The sequence below is a fragment of the Indicator indicator genome, chromosome 20 (assembly GCF_027791375.1).
Source record: "Indicator indicator isolate 239-I01 chromosome 20, UM_Iind_1.1, whole genome shotgun sequence".
Taxonomy (NCBI): Eukaryota; Metazoa; Chordata; class Aves; order Piciformes; family Indicatoridae; genus Indicator; species Indicator indicator.
The window spans coordinates 4,050,901-4,073,825 of NC_072029.1; the positions used below are offsets into that span (position 1 = coordinate 4,050,901).

A 22,925-nucleotide genomic window follows, 5' to 3' on the forward strand; every position below is an offset into this window, starting at 1 on the left:
AATGGTGAAAAAAATTCAAGGCAGGACAGTCTTGAGCAGTTTCTTAGGTAAGACAGGAGGTGTGAGCATTAAATTAGCAGCATGGCTGCAGTTCTCAGTGCCTTCACTCAGTGCCTTTAGCTGTGGTTCATTCCAAACAGCCAACATTAGATAGAGAGGATATTAGAATATTCCGAAGAGCTGAGATTGCAGTGTTGGAGAGGAATCTGAAAAGAATCACTCTGCCAATTCCTATTTTTAAAAAATCTGATTAATATCCTGTTTAGAGAGCTTCTTAATAAATAGCAGGCAGTGTGCTCAGGTGGGCAAGAAGGGCTGGATCAGGAATAGTGTGACCAGCATGAGTAGGGAAGGGATTGCCCACCCTCCACCCACACTGGGGACACCACACCTTGAGTACTGGGTTCAGTTTTGGGGCCCTCACTGCAAGAAGGACATTGAGGTGCTGGAGCAGGTCTAGAGAAGGGCAACAAAGCTGGGGAAGGGTCTGGAGAACAGGGCTGGGGAGGAGCAGCTGAGGGACCTCATTGCTCTCTACAGCTCCCTGAAATGAGGTTGGAGCTGGGGGGGGGATTGGTCTCTACTCCTTAGTAACAAGTGACAAGATGAGAGGAAATGGCCTCAAGTTGCCCCAGGGGAGGTTTAGGTTGGGCATTAGAAAAAACTTCTTCCTTGAAAGGGTTCTGAAGCACTGGAAGGGGATCCCAAATTTCTGGAGGTATTTCCAAGAGGCAGAGATGTGGCACTGAGGGCCATGGTTTAACCTGAGCCCTGGCAGAGTTAGAGATTGGTTGGACTGGGTGAGCTTAAAGGTCTTCTCCAGCTGAAATGGTTCTAGGATTCTCTGATCACTACAGGATAGGTGGTGTGATAATGGTGAGGATACAAATGATGCAGGTCTCATTCTTGAGTGTGTGTTGGTTGTATCTGAGCACCCAAACATCAGAAATGCAGAGAAAACTACTCAATGCCACCTGAGAAACATCAACCCCCAACCTGGATGGCAATGTGAGAGAATGGATAATAGTCCAGTGGTTTGGCTTGGGCACAAACAAAACAAACAGATGATGTTTCATGTCTGGGTGTGATTTCATTTGGAATGCAATTTCCACCTTCCTGTTGGCTGTCAGGGTCAGGATTGCTGCAGGGTGTTTTGCCAGGAAGGGTCACCAGCTGGATGTGCCAGGAGCAGAGAGGGTCTGACCTGTTCCAGAGGCTTTCAGGCCCTTCTGTTCCAAGTGTGGTGGCAGATGGCTCAGTACCCACAGAGTGAGCTGCAAACAGATGTCTGGCTGGGGCAGGGATCTTGCAAGTAGGTAGTTAGCAGCTTGGGCTTCTGGTACTGCTTTGCCTACAAAGCACTGCAGCTTGAGACTTTGCTGAATCCTTTTGTCTCAAAAGAGAGAAAATCTTCCCCTTACAGTTGGTCAGATCCCAATATCATAGAATTGTCTGGGTTGGAAGGGACCTCCAAAGCACTCAGCAGGGACATCCTCCATTAGATCAGGTTGCCCAGAGCCCTGTCTAGCCTCATCTTGAAGATCTCCAGGAACTGAGCCTCAACCACCTCCCTGGGCAACCTGTTCCAGTGTTCCACCACCCTCATGGTGCAGAACTTGTTCCTCACATCCAATCTCAATCTGCTCTGCTCTAGTTTGAAGTCATTGTTCCTGGTCCTGTCCCTGCAGGCCTTTGGGAACAGTCTGTCTCCAAAGATCAGCAGATACAATTTGTGATATGATTCTCAAAGAAACAGCCAGATCCAGACATAGCTGTTGAGGAGTACATTGCACAGAGTCCTAGAATGGGTTGGGTTGGAAGGGACCTCAAAGATCATCTAGATCCAACCCCCTACCATGGACAAGGACACCTTCTACTACACCAGCTTACTCAAGGCCTCATCCAAGCTGGCTTTCAACACTTTCAGACTTAGACCCTCCACAGCTTCCCTGGGCAAGCTGTTCCAGCACCTCATCACCATCATGAAGAGCTTCTTCCTAATGACTCACCTAAATCCAGCTTCTTCCAGTTTGAAGCAGTTGCTCCTCATCCTGTTACTGCATGTCTTTGTCAAAAGTCCCTCTCCAGCTGGGAGGGAGCTGCATGATGATTATTTGAATTAGCTGAGATCTCCTCACTCCAAGTACTCAGACCCTTTAGTTGTTCAGCATGAAGGCCATTGCAAACAGTTAGTAAATAAGAAATAGATGCCAGATATATTACAGCAAAATAAGAAGTTTCCCAGACAAGAATTCGTCCAACATAATGGCACAGAACATTGTCAATTATGGCTGAAATTCTTACCCCCTCCTGTCCCTCACTGTCACATGGGTCCACAGATAGCAAGGTAGCAAGAAAAGTTGTGAAGTGCTGCTTCACCTTGCCTGTCCCTTCCTCTTCCCTTCCCTCTCCCTTTCCCTCCCCTCTCCTTCCTTCTCTTCTCCCCTTTCCTTCCCTCCTCTTCCCTTCCCTCCCCTCTCCTCCTCTCGCCTCTCCTCCCCTTCCTTCACCTCTTCTCCCTTTCCCTCCCCTCCCTTCTCCTCCCTTCCCTTCCCTTCCCCCCTCCTCCCTTCTCCTCCCTTCTCCTCCCCTCTCCTCCCCTCCCCTTCCTTCTCCTCTCCTCCCTTCCCCTCCCCAGCAATCTCACAATGGAGTTTCCCTGGATGTGCTCTCCTTTTTCACCCATAACTTCCAGAAAGGAGGCTTTCTAAGATCTTCAAAGCAGAGATTGCTGAGTGCACAGCAGTGCAGGTAGAGCTGCTCTACAGCACAACGTAGGTTTGCTGCTTGGCAGTTGTGTATCACAGTGCTGTTAGTCCTATACTGCACTGCTGTTTAACACAGCAGCAAGGCTCCCAATCCACCTGGGCCCCTTCAGACCACGTATTGATCACAGCCTCTACGGACTAGCATCCTACTGCCCCAGAAAAGCACATGGAGAGGTCTCCTACCCAGCAAGCAGCCATAAAAACTTCAAGGCAGGTTGTGCTTTAAAGGCAGTTTTACTGAAAGATTCCTTAATGCCCCCCAGGAGCTCCAGCTCCTGCAAACGCAGCTTAGGAGGCAGAATCCCAGAATGTTAGGAGCTGGAAGGGATCTCGAGAGATCATCTAGTCCAACTCCCCTGCCAGGGCAGGATCACCTACACGAGATCCAGGCAGGTTCTGCTTTTCTCATGCTGTGATTCACGAGCAGGATTTGAATCCTGTAGCAGCAGATACAGCCACGGCAGCCAGGAGAACGGAGAAATAAATAGATTGAGTTTAATCTATTGGAGCTCAGAAAATGCCTCCTTGGAGCCGGTGCGTCCCCTCCGGCTCTTCCCTGCGCGGCCACGGCTCCAGCCCCGGTCGCGATCCCGGCTCAAGCCGCGGCCGCCTCCCTGCTCTCCCTCCCTGGCGCTGTTCTGAATCAACCTGCCGGCACCCGGGGGAGGAGTGATGGGTGACGGGGGAGAGGGGGTGGGGGAGCAACCCAAATCCTGCTGTCCCAAAAGTAGGTCCCTGCTGCTCCCGCAGCCCTGGCTGCCGGCAGAACGCAGCCGCTCTAGCTGAGGGTTCGCTGCAGAGGGCACAGGAGCTGCCCTGCGCCCCCGGCGAGGCTTTGGCCACTTTGTTCGGGGAACGGACCGGGCACCCACACGCAGGGCTGGCAAAGAGGACACAGCCCTCAACAGCACGACAGCACCACACCAGCCCTGCCCGCAGCTACCGCAGCTTTATCACCTGCGTGTGCCTGGAGGGAGGCTCTTCCCTCTGCCGAGGGGAAAAAAAAATCAGCTTAGGAAAGCAAAGTTTGAAGAGCAAATTCCTGTTATTCCGAAGCGCCCCATGTGACAGGATATTTCCTTATCATTCCCAGCGCAGAGCTCTCCCCGAGCCACCAGCCCTGCACAAGTGCCGGAGCTGCCCGGCGGGACCCCCCCTGCTCCGCGCCGGGCCATGGCTGCTGCCCTGCTGCTGCTGCTGCTGGCACTGCTGCCCTGGGTGCTGCCGCTGCCCGGTGAGTGCCCGCGGGGCCGTGCGGGACGGGACGGGACGGGACGGGAGGAGAGCAGGGCTGCGGCGAGTATCCAGCCCAGCCTGCCCCGTGGGGTGGGAAGCGCCCACGCAGGGGGCCAAGCCCGTGGCCGTCTGAACCCCCTCTGTGCTGCCTGAGGTGCCTCAGCCCGCGGTGCCTGCCTCTCCTCGCCCATAGCCTGCGGTGCCCGGTGGGCGAAGCTGCCCCACAAAGCAACCTCTCTAGACCGGTGGCACTGTGTGTGCCAAGCAGAGCTGTCACTGGTGGCGCTTCAGTTTCCCTGCTGCTCCAGGGACTCGGTCCTGATGGGTTTCACACCAGCCTCCAGCTGTCCCTCAACTACCTCCTCACTGCCCCAGTCTGCAGACAGGTCTGGCACTGGGGCTCTCTATCTCTCCCCCAGTGCTGTTCTGTGGGCCTGGGCACCTGCTTGTGGGAGATGGCTTCTGTGGGGCCGTTCCGGTAGCTGAGGTGTTGGCATGGATTAGAGCTGTGAAAATAGACAAAGGCTGTTCCCTGGTGAGAGCTGCAGCTGGCACCCCCCTGCCCTGTGTGTTTGTCACAGCACTGCTCTTTTGCAGGGAACATTTTCTGTCTACCTTTCGCGGAAGCCTCTCAGCATCTTCAGCCTCCAGTTTGAGGTCTGCTGAAGTACAGCTTCGTAACCCTGCTGGGCAACCTTTCTTGATTGGTGTAATTAGCAGCACTCATTGTAGGCTCTCTCTGCCTGAAGACAGTCACCCTCCCTGCTTGCTGCCTCAGTGGTGTCCCCTCTCTTGTGTCTGGCTTTTAGGATGCTCTTCTGGTGTTCTGCACTGGTGTTTAACGCTGGTAGCACTTCATTGACTTTCTGAGTTACTTCTTGCTTTGCACTGGCAGTATCTGTGAGGGTTTGCAAATGCTGCAGAGTGTGAAGCTGGCTTGGCATGCTGGAAATCTCTGCTGGGGAAAAGACACTTGGCCAGTGAGATTTTACAGTCAGTGGCACAATGCTTCAGGTATAAACTAGGGTCAGAGGCAGGCAGAAAGTCAGAGTGTGATGGGTGGAAAAAAATGAAAGCCTGTGAGAAATGTTCTATTAGGATCTGCTTGGGAGAGTTGAGAGCAAAGATGCTGGAGATCTGCCTGGATGGGTTACAGTAGTGGGGTCAGCTGGTTCCAATGGCTTGGATGTACCTCTGTGTTTTAAAGAGCCTCTTTCCAGGAGTAATCTTCAAAATCTGAATTAGTTTGTTAGCGATTGGTATAATTCAAACTCTGAGCCTGTGGTACTCATGGTCAGGCTGTGGTGAACCTTTCAGTGCACCACCTGCAGCCCTCTGTTGTGAGGAGTGGTCCACTGGCATGGTGGGTTGAAAATTCCCCCCAACATCAAATTGCCAGAGCAGCTCAGTTGGAAGCAAATGAAGCTGCATTTACCAGCAAAACTACAATCTACAATGGAATGCAATGAATATGTACAAAATATACAGTATTTACAATATTTACAGGTATTTACACTTTACAAACAGCACAAGACCCCCCTGGACAAACCAGGAGGCTAATAATAGCTTCCCTTTCCCTGCTTCCCCTCCCTAGCCCTAGTTTACCTTTCTAGCCTTATGTTTATTATCTATCCAAGGGGATTGTTTAGAGCTTATCATTATTTTCCTTTTTACATCCAAGGGTACTTTATGTATGTTCTACTACTTTCTATTCAAGATTTGTGGGAAATATTCCAGGCACAGCCTGAAACTACCACAGGAGCTGTGGTGCAAACGTTGCTGCAGGGCAGTGCTGCACACAGTTAATGGTTATGGCAATAGTTCTGCTCAGCCCATCTCACAGGTACCAATCAGTGTTGGCAGGAGTGGCATCAAGTGTTCATAGAGAAGAGCTGCCAGGGCACAGGGACCTGCCTTGTTTCATAGTCTCCTGGAGTGGTAACTCCCACAGAAGTGTTGTGTGGGAATCCCCTTTGGTGTCCAAGCAGGCAGGACAAACACAGCCATGAAGCAGTACAGGACCATGCTCTGAGCCTGCTGTGTGGGCACTGAGACAGGAGCAGCTCTGAGGGGAAGGAAGTCCTGCAGCTGCAGTCTCTGCCACAGTTGCTCCTGCATCTTGCTCTGTCCTATTTTGATGCCAATTTATTTGCAGTGCCTGCTGGGCTGTGTTGCCCTTTAGCTACTCACCTCCCTCTTATCCTGTCAGAGGCCTGTGAGCCCTTTTGGAAGCAGCTGTGTTGCATTTACTCACTGCTAATGCTTCCTAAAGGTGCAGTCAGAATAGCAGGGGGCAAAGATTTGTCTTGTTGGATTTAATGATTGTTTTTGTTTGTTTGTTTCACTGGCCAGACCTTTTTGTTCAGCTTTCTAACCTTGTTTCTGAAGATAAAACTCTGTACCCATTTAGGCTTGGGTGCAACAATGCAGGCTTTTGACTTTGGAGTACCTCCTGTGCATAGCATCCTCTCTTCAACACCATAGTACCATAGTACCTCATGTGCATAGCACCCTCTCTTCAACACCCTAGGCTGCATAAAATAAAAAATGTTACTGAGAGCAGCTCTGAAGTAAAGGTCTTGGGGGTGCTGGTGGAGGAGAAGCTCACCAGGAGCCAGCAGTGAGCACTTGCAGCCCAGAGAGCCAAGCAGAGCCTGGGCTGCAGCAAGAGAAGTGTGGCCAGCAGGGCCAGGGAGGGGATTCTCCCCCTCTGCTCCACTCTGCTGAGACCACACCTGGAGCTCTGTGTCCAGTTCTGGAGCCTCTGTTCCAGGAAAGATCTGGAGGTGCTGGAAGGTGTCCAGGGAAGGGCCTTGAGGATGAGCAGAGGGCTGGAGCTGCTCTGCTCTGGAGACAGACTGAGAGAGTTGGGGTTGTTCAGTCTGGAGAGGAGAAGGCTCTGAGGAGACCTTCTTGTGGCCTTCCAGGATCTGAAGGGGGCTCCAAGAAAGCTGGGGAGGGACTTTTTTGAGTGTCAGGGAGTGATAGGACTGGGGGGAATGGAGCAAAAGTAGAAGTGGGGAGATTCAGTTTGAATATTAGGAAGAAGTTCTTCCCCATGAGGGTGGTGAGACACTGGAACAGGTTGCTTAGAGAGGTGGTGGAAGCCTCATCCCTGGAGGTTTTTGAGGCCAGGCTGGAAGTGGCTGTGAGACTCCTGCTCTAGTGTGAGGTGTCCCTGTCCATGGCAGGGGGGTTGGAACTGGCTGATCCTTGAAGTCCCTTCCAACCCTGACAATTCTGTGATTGTATGATTCTCTTTTAGGCCACAAACACAACTCCAGCAGTCTGAAAGCCCAGGCAGTGTTTTGCCCAGATGTGAAAATGTCTGGTACCTCTTACCCCAAGCCTTTAGGTTTCAGGAAGAGGAGAGTTGCAAGCATTGCATATATCAGTTTACAATAACATAGTACTAAATGCCTCTAGAAAAGCAGGATGAAAAAAATTATCAGCAGCAGTGATAATTATACATTTCCTTGTATTGTCTGTGAGCAAAGCAGGTTGGCAAAAGGCAGCAATTTCTGTACCCAGTGCTCATCAGTTTCACACTACCTCCCCCAGTGAGCTGGAAGCCAAAGGACAGGAGAAGGAAACTGAACCATAGATGAGATCAGTCTAGGTCAGCTCTTTCTCTGAGAGAGAGATTATTTGTTCCCAGAATGTTCTCCTGCAGAAAATGTGATCATTTCCACACTGGAGACTCAGCAGAGAAGGGAAAGTTTTCTGTGGTTGACCGTAAATATTTCTCTCTTGTAGCATTTGCTTAATTTGTTAAATTGAAAATAAATAATCTATTCATTAGCTTCAGTCCCTAGAGTCACAGAAGTCAGTTCTTCTCTTTCCTAGTTTGGAGCCCACCTGCAACAGAATTTTCAGACCTTATGCATCCTTTAACATTGTGACCTAATATCAGAGAGAACTAGTAAGTCACTGTCCTAAAATGTGTCCCAGGTGGATCAGAGAGGAGAAATTCTCAGTCTTGGGGCAAAACCAGCTGAGAAATGTTGCACTCCCAAGTCTAAGAGGTGTGAGCTTTTCGAACTTCTAGGTGAGCAGTGGTCCGTAACTATGAAGTAATGCTTGCTGTGTATTCAGTATGCTTGCTATCTGGGCAGCTAAGCCACAGAATTTAGGGAAACCCAGCATGGTTAGAACTGTCTCTGGAGCCCCAGAGTCTCCTAACAATGGATAACTGTTGCTTTTGGAATCTGATCTGGCTGCTTCTGGAATCTAATGGCTGCCCAGAGAGGTTGTGGAGTCTCCTTCTCTGGAGACTTTCAAAACCTGCCTGGCTGTGTTCCTGTGTGGACTACCCTGGGTGCTCCTGCTCTGGCAGGAGGGTTGGACTGGATGATCTCTGGAGAACCCATCCAACCTCTAATGTTCTATGACTCTATGATTTTAATATCTTTTCTAGTGGTTACAGGGTTGGAGTAAACCTTGACCACAGGACAATGCATGTTGTGGAGCTTGGGGAACTATGGAGGACCTGCTTAGGCTTTGCTAAGCCATTAAGAGGCATACCTGGTGGTGGCAAATGCCACTGCTGTCAGGATTTCATTCCTAATGGAAAGCTGTGAGAAAGGAGAAAGCAAACACTGCTGACTGCATCTGGGTGAGGAATGACTGTGCTGCTCTAGCCCTGCAAGTGCCATGTGTACAAAGCTTAAAACCCCAAAGCTCCCTCAGTTCAGACTTGAAGGATTTCAGCAGAGCTCATGGGAACAGAACTCCCTATGGTGGGGAACTGGAGCCTGAAGAGCTCAGTGGTTATTGTCATCTCCTCACACCTGGGAGCCAGGATCAAGGAGCTGCTGGGGTGCTCAGTGTCAGGATGTGCCTCTGCTCCCTTGGTTCAGTAGCTGCCATGCAGTGAGGGAGTCTTTGTAGTTTAACCTCTGCTTTAAAGCACACAGACACTGGACTGTCAGGCTGTGATGGCATCCAACCAGAGCTGGACAGGCTGAGAGCTGGGTGCAGGCAAACCTCAGGAAGTTCAATAAGGACAAGTGCAGGGTCCTGCATCTGGGGAGGAATAACAGCAGGCACCAGGACAGGTTAGAGGCTGCCCTGCTGGAGAGCAGCTCCATGGAGAAAGACCTTGGAGTGCTGGTGGAGAACAAGTTCTGCATGGGACAGCAATGTGCCCTTGTGGCCAAGAGAGCCAATGGCATCCTGGGGTGCAGCAAGAAAAGTGTGGCCAGCAGGGCTAGGGAGGTTCTGCTCCCCCTCTACTCTGCCCTGCTGAGACCACAGCTGCAATCCTGTGTCCAGTTCTGGGCTCCCCAGTTCAAGAGAGACAGAGACCTACTGGAGAGAGTCCAACAGAGAGCTATGAGGATGCTTAGGGGACTTGAGCATCTCCCCTGTGAAGAGAGACTGAGAGCCCTGGGGCTGCTTAGTCTGGAGAAAAGAAGACTGAGAGGGATCTCATAAATGTGTATAAATATCTGAGGGGTGGGGGTCAAATGGAGGGGGCCAGGCTCTTTTCAGTGGTGCACAGCAATAAGCCAAGGAACAACAGGTTCAAGCTTGAACATAGAAGGTTCCACCTCAACGTGAGGAGAAACTTTGGTGTGAGGGTGCTGGAGGCCTGGAGCAGGCTGCCCAGAGAGGTTGTGGAGTCTCCTTCTCTGGAGACTTTCCAAACCCATCTGGATGTGTTCCTGTGTGACCTGCCCTGGGTGAACCTGTTTTGGAAGGGGGTTAGATTGGATGATCTCTGGAGGTCCCTTCCAACCTCTACTGTACTGTGGTACTGTGATCCTATGATCTGCACACCTGCTGCCTTGCACTTTGCAGTGTAGCTCTTTGCACTGCAACAAAATAGTCGAAGCCTCCCTCACATCTCAACCAGTTGCATTCTACAGTCCCTTTGGTAGGTGGAGGTCCCAGGAGCCCTGCACTGTGTTTTGTTGTTTTGTTTGTATTTTGCTGAGCAGGTGCTGATATTTGAAGCCCAAGAGTAGTGTCCAGCTTCATCTTTCATTTAGCTCCATCAGTTTGCTTGAGGCCAAATGATTGCAGTGTTCTTTGCCTTGCAGATCCTAGCATCTTTTTAATCTACAACGAAGACCACAAGCGCTGTGTGCTGGCTCAGAGCTCCAACTCGGTGACAACTGCCCCTTGTGTGCAAGAAAATGAGTCACAGAAATTCAAGTGGGTCTCAGCTCACCAGCTGATGAGTGTAGCATTCAAACTGTGCCTGGGAGTGCCTTCGAAGAAAGACTGGGTCCCCATCACCCTGTACCCCTGTGACAAGGCCAGCGAGCTCCAGCGCTGGGAGTGCAGGAATGAGACTCTCTTTGCAATCCAAGGGGAAGATCTGTTCTTCAACTATGGAAACAGACAGGAGAGAAATATTATGCTGTACAAGGGATCTGGTTTGTGGAGTAGGTGGAAGGTCTACGGCACAACAGACGATCTGTGCTCTCGAGGCTACCAAGGTAAAGGGCTCTGCGTTCATTTCTGTGTTTCCAACTCTTTTCTCTGCCTATCTGATTGCAATATGGAGAAGCACAGGAGGACTGCCCTCATCTAATTAATGAGTGTGACTGCTGCTGAAATCAGCAAGCCCTCAGTCTGGGTGTTATGTCTTGTGAGGAGGTCATTTTGCTTTTTTTTGTGCAAACTGTCAAAGTTCTGGTAGGTAATTCACCAAGCGTGGTCATGGTTTGTATCAAGAGGGGGAATAAAGAGGGCTCTAGCTATTCATATAGTCATTAATATCTTCATATAGTCATTAATATATTCTTATAGTCATTAATGTATTCCTGTGTGACCTGTACTGGATTCTATGGTCCTGCTCTGGCAAGTGGGTTGGACTGGAGGATCTCCAGAGATCCCTTCCCATCACTAAGATCCTGTGAGCCTGTGACATGGTTATGTATTCCTATAGCTACTCACAACACAACAGTTAATGACACCTGTTACTATTTCCATGTGTACAGAAAGGTGTAGTGGAAGTGTGTAGGCTGTAGGTGATGTGTTTGTCTCTTTTCCTTGGGGAGTAAACCTGGAGGTTTTTGCAGCCAGGCTGGATGTGGCTCTGGGCAACCTGATCATGTGTGAGGTGTCCCTGCCCAAGGCAGGGGGGGTGGAACTGGATGATCTTTGGGGTCCCTTCCAACCCTGACAATTCTGTGATTCTAAATATTAATTCTGCTGTGAGGCTTTAGTTAACTTTTGATATCTGCACCTCCAGCATGCTGAAGATGCCTTCCTAGACGTTTGAAGTGAGTCTCCCTGTTGGCACTGAAGTGTTTCACTAGAACGAAGATATTTTAAACAGTTTGGTTTGAAAGGAGTTGTGTCTGATGCATCCAACCAGACATTGATGGGAACTCCCTGGGAATACCTTTGGCTCCCCAGTAGTATTCTGGGATAACCAGAAATGGTCCCAGAGGAAGGGGTGGATGCTTTTTGTGTGCTTTGCGCAGTGGCTGGTGACATAACTTGTCCTTGGCCAGAGGGAAAGGACCCTAGCAAAGCAGATTAGGGAGGCAGGGGGGAAGCCATTCCTACCTCCTTGGTTTGCTAGAACCTCTGTGAGACAGTGACCTTGGTGTGCCACTTCTCCAGTAGTCTCTGGCAGATGGTGTTCCTCTGTGTGTCATTCCTTCAGTGCTTCCCCATTCTGTGTGCAGATACAGTAAACTGCTCCACTTACTTCAGCACTTCCTTTAGTTGCTTTGATCAGTTTCACAGAGTCAGGTTTCTGATGAAACAAAAATGATCTTTAGCTGCCAGTGGCAATTTTATCTGGGCATGGGATATTGGAGTCACTCTAGGATATGCATCTTCCAAGTTTCCATGTACATAGAATCACAGAATGGTCTGAGCTGAAAGGGACCTCCAAAGCTCATCCAGTCCAACCCCTCTGCACTCAGCAGGGACATCCTCCACTAGATCAGGTTGCCCAGAGCCCTGTCCAGCCTCACCTTGAGTATCTCCTGGGAATGAGCCTCAACCACCTCCCTGGTTAACCTGTTCCAGTGTTCCACCACCCTCATGGTGCAGAACTTGTTCCTCACATCCAATCTCAATCTGCTCTGCTCTAGTTTGAAGCCATTGCCCCTGGTCCTGTCCCTGCAGGCCTTTGCAAACAGTCTCTCTGCAGCCTTCTTGTAAGCCCCCTTCAGGTACTGGAAGGCTGCTGTTAGGTCTCCCTGGAGCCTTCTCTTCTCCAGGCTGAACACCACCAACTCTCTCAGTCTGTCCTTGTAGCAGGGCTGCTTCAACCCCCTCATCATTTTTGTGGCCTCCTCTTGACCTGCTCCATCAGGTCCATGTCCTTCCATGCTCTTCCCTGTCTAGGATGGCCAACAGCCCAATGGGTTACTGAAAGAAGAATCAGCAGCTGTTTGTGCTTAACTGTGTGGATTTTATACTTTTAATTGTTCTGCAGTAAAAATTAGCAGAGGAATGTTCCTGTCCCACCTTAGTCAGATCTGGTCAGTGCTCTCCTTAAGCAATACAAACCTGTCCTGTTGTGGGCATGGGGATCAGCTTAGAGGGTAAAATGATCAGTGTCCCATTTCTGGTGCAGGTTGTACACTCAGCTGGCAACTTTTCTATATCCTGATCTATATCCTGTGCTTATTGCTGCTTATGTATAGTGAAATGCTTGTGTCTCCTTAGATACCTACACAGTGAAAGGAAATGCCAATGGAGCTCCTTGTGTCTTCCCTTTCAAGTTTGGTGACCAGTGGTATGCTGACTGCACAGATGCTGGCAGGTCTGATGGCTGGTTCTGGTGTGGAACCACTTCAAACTTTGATGCAGACAAGATGTATGGATTTTGCCCCTTGAAATGTAAGTTTTTGTCTGCTCCTGATTCTGCTGTGCTGTTATTCAGCTGCCTGGACAAATTGATCTCTTTATCATGTGCTTTCCTGTGCAAGATACAGCTTGAAATGGTGCATTTTGCTCTCTTCAGCCTCCTCCTCTTGTAGAAACTACTTAAATATGCAAATACAGAGCTCAACATGAAAAAAAAAACTGAGCAGCTGCATCCAGGTGAGAGGGTGTGAGTCATCTGCTGGAATCTGTAGTTACACCATTGACTTACATAGGAAACTAATTAGGTGGAAAGAGGTTACAGCAGTAAATGCAAAAGGCCATGGTAGAAATCTGGGAAGCTGACCTGGCAGCTGGGGTAGAGCTTGACTGAAAATCAAGACTGCTTTGGAGAGTCAGTTGGGTTTTAAACATCAGAGAATGGCTCAGGTTGGAAGATCATCTCAGAGCTCATCTGCTCCAACCTCCCTGCCATGGGCAGGGACAACTCTCGAGTCGGCTGTGCAAGACCTCATCCAACCTGGCCATGAACACCACAAGGGAGGAGGCATTCACAGCCTCCCTGTGCAGCCTGTTCCAGAGTCTCATCACCCTCCTACTGAAGAACTTCTTCCTCAGCTGCAGTCTAACCCTGCTCTCCCTCAGCTTCAAACCATTCCCCCTTGTCCTGTCTCTAGACACCCTCAGGAAAAGTCCCTCTGCAGCCTTCCTGTAGAATTCCTTCAGGTAGTGGAAGGTTTCTCTAAGGTCCCCCCAGAGTCTTATTCTCTCCAGGATAAACATCCTGAGCTCCCTCAGCCTGTCCCCATAGCAGAAGTGCTCCAGACATTGAATCATCCTTTCTGTCCTCCTCTGGACTTGCTCCAACAGCTCTGTGTCCTTCTGCTGAAACTTCACCTGCAGGGCTGTGTCCAGCTATGGGGCCCCCAACACAAGAAGGACATGGACCTGATGGAGTGAGTCCAGAGGAGGGCACAAAAATGATCAGAGGGCTGAAGAACCCTGAAGAATTGGGTTTTTCCATCCTGGAGAAGAGAAGGCTCCAGGGAGACCTTAGAGCTGCATTTCAATATCTGCAGGGGACCTAGAGGAAGGCTGGGGAGGGACTGTTCAGAAGGGGCTGAGGGGATAGGATGAGGAGCAATGGATTGAAAGTGGAGCAGGGCAGATTTAAGTTGGACATCAGGAAGAAGTTCTTCACCATGAGGTTGGTGAGATACTGGAACAGGCTGCCCAGGGATGTGTTTAAAGCCCCATCCCTGGAAACACTGAAGTGTCCCTGCCTTGCTGTGTCCCTGGGCAGCCTGTTCTAGCTGGAGGTGTCCCTGCTGCCTGCAGGGAGATTTGAAAAGATGACCTTTGAGGGTTCCTTCCAAACCAATGTGAATCTGTGACCTTACCTGGTCTGGCAATGAAGCATTGGTGATGTCTTGCCTGATGTCCATGAATGCTGCATTCACTCCTGCAGGCACAGAAAGATGCAGGGTTTGCTTTGTTGGGTTTGGAGTTTGTTGGGTTTTGTGGTGTTTATTTTTTTTGCTGTTGTGAGGATTTGGGGGGGTTGGTTGGTTTTTGGGTTTGGTTTTTGGTTGGTTGTTGGAATTTTGCTTTGGTTTGTTTTTTGTCTCTATGCCTGTATGATTTTCAAGATATTCATAATAATGTTGGGAATATCATTAACACCAGACATGAAAATCAGCTGAAGGCTGCTCCCTGCCTGGCATTCTTTGAGTGTAGTAAATGGGAGGCATCATTAAAAGTTTGTTTAACTCTTGGGCATAATTCAAGGAAATCCATCCAGCTGGCTGTGACTCTGTTGGAAGAGGCTGCTTTCTGCTGATTGCCTGCATGCTTCCTTCCTGACTCTTCACTGCTGCCTATAAAATAGCCAAGTTTGGGTCATGTCTTTTAAAGAGGGACAGACTGTGGTAAGTAGAAGCTTTAGTCAGCCCTGTGAGAGAAGAATGCTCTGTATGGGAGAGTGGTAACTTAACAAATGTGGAATCACAGAATTATCAGGGTTGGAAGGGACCTCAAGGACCTCAGCACCTCACACTACAGCAGGTTGCTCACAGCCACATCCAGCCTGGCTTCAAAAACCTCCAGGGATGAGGCTTCCACCACCTCCCTGGGCAACCTGTGCCAGTCTCTCACCACCCTCATGGGGAAGAACTTCTTCCTAACATCCAATCTGAATCTCCCCACTTCTACTTTTGCTCCATTCCCCCCAGTCCTATCACTCCCTGACACTCAAAAAAGTCCCTCCCCAGCTTTCTTGGAGCCCTCTTCAGATACTGGAAGACCACAAGAAGGTCTCCTGGGAACCTTCTCTCCAGACTGAACAACCCCAACTCTCTCAGTCTGTTTCCATAGCAGAGGAACTCCAGCCCTCTGCTCATCCTCATGGCCTTTCTCTGGACACCTTCCAGCACCTCCAGATCCTTCTTGTAACAGGGGCTCCAGAACTGGATGCAGTACTTAAGGTGGGGTCTCAGCAGAGTGGAGCAGAGGGGGAGTTCTGTCACTACCTGACACCATCAACAGCATCTTTACAGGTGGAATGCTGAAGTCTTTGTGTGTTGAAGTTTCTGTAGTAAGATGGAAGTGGTTCTTGTTTGTTAAACTGTCTGGGGGAGCAAAGGTGGAGAGAGAAAACATTCAATGCAAACTATTCCAGCTGCTCCTACTGCAAGTGGGGAGGGTTTAACCAGCCTTTTTTTTTTTTTTTTTTTTTTTTTGCTGGGGGTAGAAGTGGCTTAGATGTTCTCCCAAATGAAGTGGGAGCAAGACTGTCCTTAAAACAGTTACTATACTCAGTGGAGTTGGAGACATCTGACCAGTGGAGGTACCGTGATTATGGCACTGAAACATCATTTACAAAGCCATGCAGTGACAGGGTGAGGGGCACTGGCTGCACACTGAGTGGAGTTGCATTTAGATGAGACATTAGGAGGAAATTCTTCCCTGTGAGGGTGGTGAAGCCCTGGAACAGGATGCCCAGGGTTGGAAGGGACCTCCAAAGCTCATCCAGTCCAACCCCTCTACACTCATCAGGGACATCCTCCACTAGATCAGGTTGCCCAGAGCCCTGTCCAGCCTCACCTTGAATATCTCCAGGAACTAAACCTCAACCACCTCCCTGGGCAACCTGTTGCAGTGTTCCACCACCCTCCTGGTGCAGATCTTGTTCCTAACATCCAGTCTAAATATGCTCTGCTCTAGTTTGGAGCCGTTTGGAACCTGTCCCTGCAGGCCTTTGCAAACAGTCTCTCTGCAGCCTTCTTGTAGACCCTTCAGGTACTGGAAGGTTGCTATTAGGTCTCTCTGGACCTTTCTCTTCCCCAGGCTGAACACCCCCAGCTCCCTCAGCCTGTCCTCATAGCAGAGCTGTTCCAACCCCCTGAGCATTTTTTCCCTCCTCTGGACCCTCTCCATCAGGTCCATGTTCTTCCTGTGTTGAGGGCTCCAGAGCTAGACACAGCACTCCAGGTGAGGTCTCCCCAGAGCAAAACAGAGGGCCAGGATCCTCTCTCTCCATTTGCTTGCCACACTGCTTTGGAACTAGCCCAGGATGTGATTTGCCTTCTGTGCTGCAAAGTGCACACTCTTGGCTCCTGCTACCAGTGCAAGGCATTTGCATGGCCACTTTACACAGCATCCAAAATCAGTACAAAAACTGGAGGCTTTTCCCTCAGAAAAGTGGTCAGCTGGGGGTACCCCTGAGCTTGCAGGAGTCTGCTTCAGTATAAAGTTCTGGAAGCAGTTGTATTGAGGTGAAATATCAACAAAAACTCTGCTAGAATTTCCAATCCCATTCAGAGCAAGAGCTGGAATGCTTTGGTTTTTACTCTGTACAGGAATACACAATGCTTCATCTGCTTCTCTGAGCTATTTCAAATATTTCATGGGAAACACAAAGTAGTGGACAAATTGTGCATTCAGTGCAGCCTTTTTTGGCTTCAGTCTAAGAATTAGCTCACATCCTTATGATTTTTTAAGCTAGAGAAGGGTAGATTTACATTGGACATTAGGAAGAAGTTCTTTACTAGAGGAGGGTGATGGAACACCAGAACAGGTTGCCCAGGGAGGTGGTTGAGGGCCCATCCCTGCAATTATTCAAGGTGAGGCTGGTCAGGGCTCTGGGCAGCCTGATCTAGTGGAGGATGTCCCTGCTGACTGCAGGGGGAGTTGGACTGGATGAGCTTTGGAGGTCCCTTCCAACCCAATGCATTTGTGATTCCATGGTTTTCCTCCACAGTGACAAATAATTGCTTTGCTGCTGGTTTAACCACTCATCTTCTGCCTTAACAGCAGCTTTGATGTTCCAGAGACAACGGTAATCTTCTTTCTTGTCTGTGTTCTGTCCAACATGGTTTAGCTCTACCCTGGATTTCCCAACTCTTTAGAGAGCCTCAGGACTCCTTTCAAGCCAGTTGTCTATAGCAGTGCTGAGAGTTTGTGTAGTTGTGCTTCATAACTTATTCTCTATTTTATCTGGCTCCACCTTCATGACCAGTTTCAACATATCCTTTTCTCCCTACAGTTAACAGTATGGATTCCCTGTGGAATACAGATCCTTTAACAAATGTCCAGTACCAGATAAACTCTGATGCAGCCCTGCAGTGGCACCAGGCAAGAAAAAGCTGTCAACAACAGAAGGCAGAGTTACTAAGCATCACAGAGCTGCATGAGCAAACATACCTGGCAGGTAGGGTGATGTTTTCCATCAGGTTTTCTTTCAGCAGTGCATTATTGTAGCAGTGACACTTCCACAGCACCTCCCATCTTTAAAATGGATGCTTCTGCAGTTCTGGTTATCACTTGGCATGATTCACCTGGAAAAAAAAGTTATGATGTCATTAATTTAATATTCATAGAATCACAGAAAGGTCTGGAAGGGACCTCTAAAGCTCATTCAGTCCAACCCCTCTGCACTCAGCAGGGAAATCCTCCACTAGATCAGGTTGCCCAGAGCCCTGTCCAGCTTCACCTTCAATATCTCCAGGCATGGAGCCTCAACCTGTTCCAGTGTTCCACCACCCTCATGGTGCAGAACTTGTTCCTCACATCCAATCTTAATCTGCTCTGCTCTGGTTTGAAGCCTTTGCCCTGGTCTTGTCCCTGCAGGCCTTTGCAAACAGTCCCTCTTCCTACTCTGTAAATTGTTACTATTTTATTATTTCATTAAATTAAATTCTTTAATTAAATGTAAATAATTTATTTAATAATAATTAAATTTAAATGATTATTTAATTTTAATACATTATTTTAAAAATCAACATCTTACTACTTGTTACTATTCTATTATTTCATTAAATTAAATTAATTAAATGTAAATAATTTATTTCGTAATAATTAAATGTAAATTATTATTTAATTAAATTGAATTATTCAATTAAATGTCAGTATTATGGCATTTAAATATGTAATAATTGAATACATTTAATATTTTACTATTATGGAATTTTTTTTTTATGTTTTCATAAATGTAATATTGTATTATTCTGGGAAAAGAAAAGTTTTCTTTTTATGCTCTTTGGTTTGCAAAGCTCTTGCAGAAGTGTTGCTTTGGGTTTTCTGTTGTGATGGAATTCTCCACACCTCACAACTTGACCATTCCAAGCCCAGGTATAGTGACCAGGGGAGAATGGATGCCAGCTAGAAGAGGGGAGATTCAGATTGGATGTTAGGAAGAAGTTCTTCCCCATGAGGGTGGTGAGACACTGGCACAGGTTGCCCAGGGAGGTGGTGGAAGCCTCATCCCTGGAGGTTTTTGTAGCCAGGCTGGATGTGGCTGTGAGACTCCTGCTGTAGTGTGAGGTGTCCCTGGCCATGGCAGGGGGGTTGGAACTGGATGATCCTGAGGTCCCTTCCAACCCTGACAATTCTGTGACTCTTGAGAATTCTGACAACAGCTCCAAAGTTCACAGATTCAAATTGCATGAAGGGACCTTCAAAGGTCATCTTGTCCAACCCCCCTGCAGGCAGCAGGGACACCTCTGGCTAGATCAGGCTGCCCAAGGACACAGCAAGGCTGAGCTTGAATGTCTCCAGGGGCAGAGCCTCAACCACATCCCTGAGCAATCTGTACTAAGTGAAGCTCTTAAGCAATGCACCAACCTGCTCAGCACCTGAGGAGCTGCCCAGAGAACCTGTCTGCTGAAACTGCTCTGTGAGCCAGTGGTGAATGACTGACTGGAGCCAGCAGCATCCTGGCCCTTGAGGTCCCTTCCAACCCTGACAATTCTGTGGCACGTTTGCATGTGCAGCACAGGCACCTGAACTCAGAGAGGAGGAGGAGCAGCAGCAGCTGGAATGCAGCAGCCCTCAGGCTCTGAGAAGGCTTTGCTCCAGCCATGGCCTTTCAGCCTCTCCCTGTCTCTGTCCCTAGGTCTGACCAGCAGGCTGAGCTCTGCTCTCTGGCTTGGACTCAACAGTTTGAATTTCAACAGCGGCTGGCAGTGGGTTGGGGGAGCTCCCTTTCGGTACCTGAACTGGCTGCCAGGTAAGGAGCAATGTCTCAGGTAAACACCTCTGTGCTTTGTTTCTTTTCTGTTCTTCTGCAGTGTTGAGCTCCTTTTGCTGCTGGAAGGCTCTGGTGGTGACTGGCAATGCTGTGAGCATGGGGGTGCATGCTAGGCTGAAGTTACTGCTCACTGTGGAACTGGGAGCCTCCAAATCCACAGGAAAGTTTTCAGTGTTGTAGAATCAGAGTCCTAGGATGGGTTGGGTTCAGATCAGCTGGTTTAGATCATCCAGTTCCAACTTTCCTGCCACAGACAGAGAGACCTCCTACCTGACCAGGTTGCTCAAGACTCTATCCAGGCTGGCTTTCAACATTTCCAGGCTTGGATCATCCACAACTTCTCTGGGCAACCTGTTCCACTGCCTCATCACCATCATGGGAAAGAATTCCTCCTCATGTCTAATGTAAATCCATCTTCTTACAGCTCAAAGCCATTGCCCCTTGTCCTGTCACTCCCAGCCTTTGTCAAAAGTCCTTTCTTCAGCTCTTCTGTACCCCCTTCAAGTACTGGAAGGCTGCTGTAAGGTCTTCCTGGAGCCTTCTCTTCTCCAAGCTGAACAGCCCCAAATCTCTCAACCTCACAGCAGAGGTGCTTCAGCCCTCAGATCATATTCTGGACCTGATCAAGCAGGTTCATGTCCTTCTTGTGTCATGGGACACGGGACTCCAAGTGGGGTTTCACCAGAGTGGAGTAGAGAGGCTGAATCCCCTCCCTGTCCTGCTGGTCACACAGTTGTGGTTGCAGCCCAGCTGTTTACGCTCTGTGTGTTGTGACTGCAGAACATATCTGCTGCTCCAGGTGTGCTCATTGCTGAGCATTTCTGAGTCCAGCCTGGCCAGTCTTTAGTGAGGCTTTTTCTGCTTGTTTCTGTTTGAGAGATTCCTTTGCAGTTTGTTTTGCTTATTTCTTAAAGGTGAGGTTTTCATTTGCAGTTGGAATGTAGCTACCTGTGGCAGTCAAACCTCTCAAGCTGAAGGTGTTGAGCAAGCCCAGCACCCTCACACCTGCAGCTGCAGTGCTGAACTCCCATGCCATTGTTGAAGGGCAGTTCTCTGCCTTCTGTAGTCTGGTAGAGCAGAAAAGCTCTTCTCATTTACTGTTCAGAGTGCCTGTTTCAAGAGGTCTCTTTGCAGGACCCACATTGCCTTCTACTGCCTGCTCAGGAAGTTTTTGGAGAGTAATTTGAAGTAGATGTCAGAAGTTTTGCTGTGTAAATGCTCTTCTTTACCTTAGAGTCATAGGATTGTTTTGGTCAGGAAAGACCTTTAAAATGTTTGAATCTGACCATTCTAACTCTGCCAAGGCTGGGGCTGAATCATGGTCCTCTGCACCACACCTCTGCCTCTTTCAGACACATCCAGGGATGGGGATTCAACCACCTCCCTGGGCAGCCTGTGCCAGTGCTTGAGAACCCTTTCAGGGAAGAAGTTTCTTCTAATCTCCAATCAAAATGTCCCCTGGTGCAACTTGAGGGTGTCTAGAGACAGGGCAAGGGGGAATGGTTTGAAGCTGAGGGAGGGCAGGGTTAGATTGGAGCTGAAGAAGTTCTTCAGTAGGAGGGTAGTAAGACTCTGGAACAGGCTGCCCAGGGAGACTTTGAATGCCTCCTCCCTGGGGGTGTTCAAAGCCAGGCTGGATGAAGCCTTGAGCAGCCAATTCTGCTAGAGAGGTGTTCCTGCCCCTGCCAGGGAGGTTGGAATAGATGATCTCTGAAGTCCCTTCCAACCTGAGCCATTATTCTGTGATGAGTGGGAGAGTCACTGGGGGTGACCATGATGTCTTTACACTTTGTTGAAGGTTTTCTTGTGGTTTGTTTTCTCAAGGCCATCCTTCTCCAGAGCCTGGCAAAGTCTGTGGTGCATTGAATCCTGGCAAAGGTGCCAAGTGGGAGACTCGGGAATGCAGCCAGAAGCTTGGCTACGTTTGCAAACGAGGAAATGCCACCCTGCAGTCCTTCATCATTCCCACAGGTGGGTTAGCACTGACCCCTCAAGTGATGACCAGTGACCTCTCTTTCATCTGCACTTCCAGTGGCTGTTTCTTAGTGCATATGGTGTAAGCCAGCAAAGGGCTCTGCAGGCTGTGCCTTGAGCAAGATTCTAAGGTGAGCAGCGTGGACCTCCTTTGTGTTCTGGCCTCCCAGCTCCACCTCCAGCAATTCTGCTTCAGTGGATTTGAGTCCTTCACTGCAGAAATGGTAGAGTTCTCTTTGCAAAAACCGAGCAGAACTGTCAGATTTTGTCCATAAAGCATAAGAGAAATGATTTAAAGGTTTAAAAAAATGATACAAAATGTCTCAGTGGAGACCAGTGAGGAATGGTTGGTCAGGGGTCAGCACTGGGACCAGTGCTGTTTGACATCTTTGTCAGCTACATGGGCAGTGGGAGTGTGGCACTCTCAGCAAGCCTGCTGATGGCACCAAACTGTGTGGTGTGGTTGACATGCAGGAGGGAAGGGATCCATCCAGAAGGACCTGGAGAGGCTGCAGAGGTGGCTCAGTGACAGTCTTAGGAAGCTCAACAAAGCCAAGTGCTAGGTCCTGTGAGAAATCCCAAGCACAAATCCAGGCTGAGCAGAGAATGGCTGGAGAGCAGTGCTGAGGAAAAGGACTTGGGGTTGCTGAATGAGGAGAAGCTCAACATGAGCCAGCAAAGTGCACTCAAAGCCCAGAAACCAACTCTGTGCTGGGCTGATCCCCAGCAGCCTGGGCAGCAGCTCAAGGGAGGGGATTGTGTCAATACACCATCAGTTCAGCACTCTCTGTTATCTTATTTAGATTGAATTTCAGGGGTTTTGGCCTCTAATGGTAATTTCTTTCTTGTGCATTAGGCTTTAGAATCCCCCTCCCTGCCCCCCTGTTTACCAGGAATGTGGAGGAAGAACAGAAATGAGACAAAATGTTTCAGATGCACAGAAATTGCTGATGAAATGTGGTGACAGATGAAGCAGGGGCTGGCAGGGATGCACTTCATAAAGTGCTGTCCAAAATGTCCCCTGGGGGGAAGTCATAAAGGAAGAAACATGTGATCATGCAAGGTGTTAAGTGCCCTCAGCTTCCAAGGGTGTAAAGGAAAACTCAGGGCAGATGATATTTTCCTGGCCAGGGCTGCTAAGTCAAGAAATAAATTAATCAAATCTTTATACCTTCAGTACTGCCTCCAGTTCTGGTGTCCCCAGCAGAAGAAAGACTCAGAGCTGCTGGAGTGATGCCAGAGGAGGCCACAAAGATGGTCCAAGGGCTGGAGCAGCTCTGCTGTGAGGACAGGCTGAGGTGTTCAGCCTGGAGAAGAGAAGACTCAGGGGAACCTTCTAGCTGCCTTCCAATAGTTTTTTCAGTCTGGAAAAGGGAAGGCTCTGAGGAGACCTTCTTGTGGCCTTCCAGTCTCTGAAAGGGGCTCCAAGAAAGCTGGGGAGGGACTTTTTAGGATATCAGGTAGTGGTAGGATGGGGGGGATGGAGCAAAACTAGAAGTGGGGAGATCCAGATTGGATATTAGGAAGAAATTCTTCCCCATGAGGGTGGTGAGAGACTGGAAGAGGTTGCCCAGGGAGGTGGTGGAAGCCTCATGCCTGGAGGTTTGTCAGGCCAGGCTGGA

At 49.2% G+C, this 22,925-nt stretch overlaps 1 protein-coding gene across 1 annotated transcript in view; it reads left to right on the forward strand.

Annotated features, from left to right (window-relative positions):
- The first annotated feature begins 3,941 nt into the window (after window positions 1-3,941).
- LOC128973651 (macrophage mannose receptor 1-like) overlaps window positions 3,942-22,925 on the forward strand; it is a 60,538-nt gene continuing 41,554 nt past the window's right edge. Inside the window, exons 1-6 of the mRNA XM_054390010.1 lie at window positions 3,942-4,002; window positions 10,049-10,450; window positions 12,645-12,818; window positions 17,347-17,511; window positions 19,195-19,308; window positions 21,154-21,300. Of these exons, the coding sequence (XP_054245985.1) occupies window positions 3,942-4,002; window positions 10,049-10,450; window positions 12,645-12,818; window positions 17,347-17,511; window positions 19,195-19,308; window positions 21,154-21,300 (1,063 nt within the window). The remainder of the gene's footprint in view (window positions 4,003-10,048; window positions 10,451-12,644; window positions 12,819-17,346; window positions 17,512-19,194; window positions 19,309-21,153; window positions 21,301-22,925) is intronic.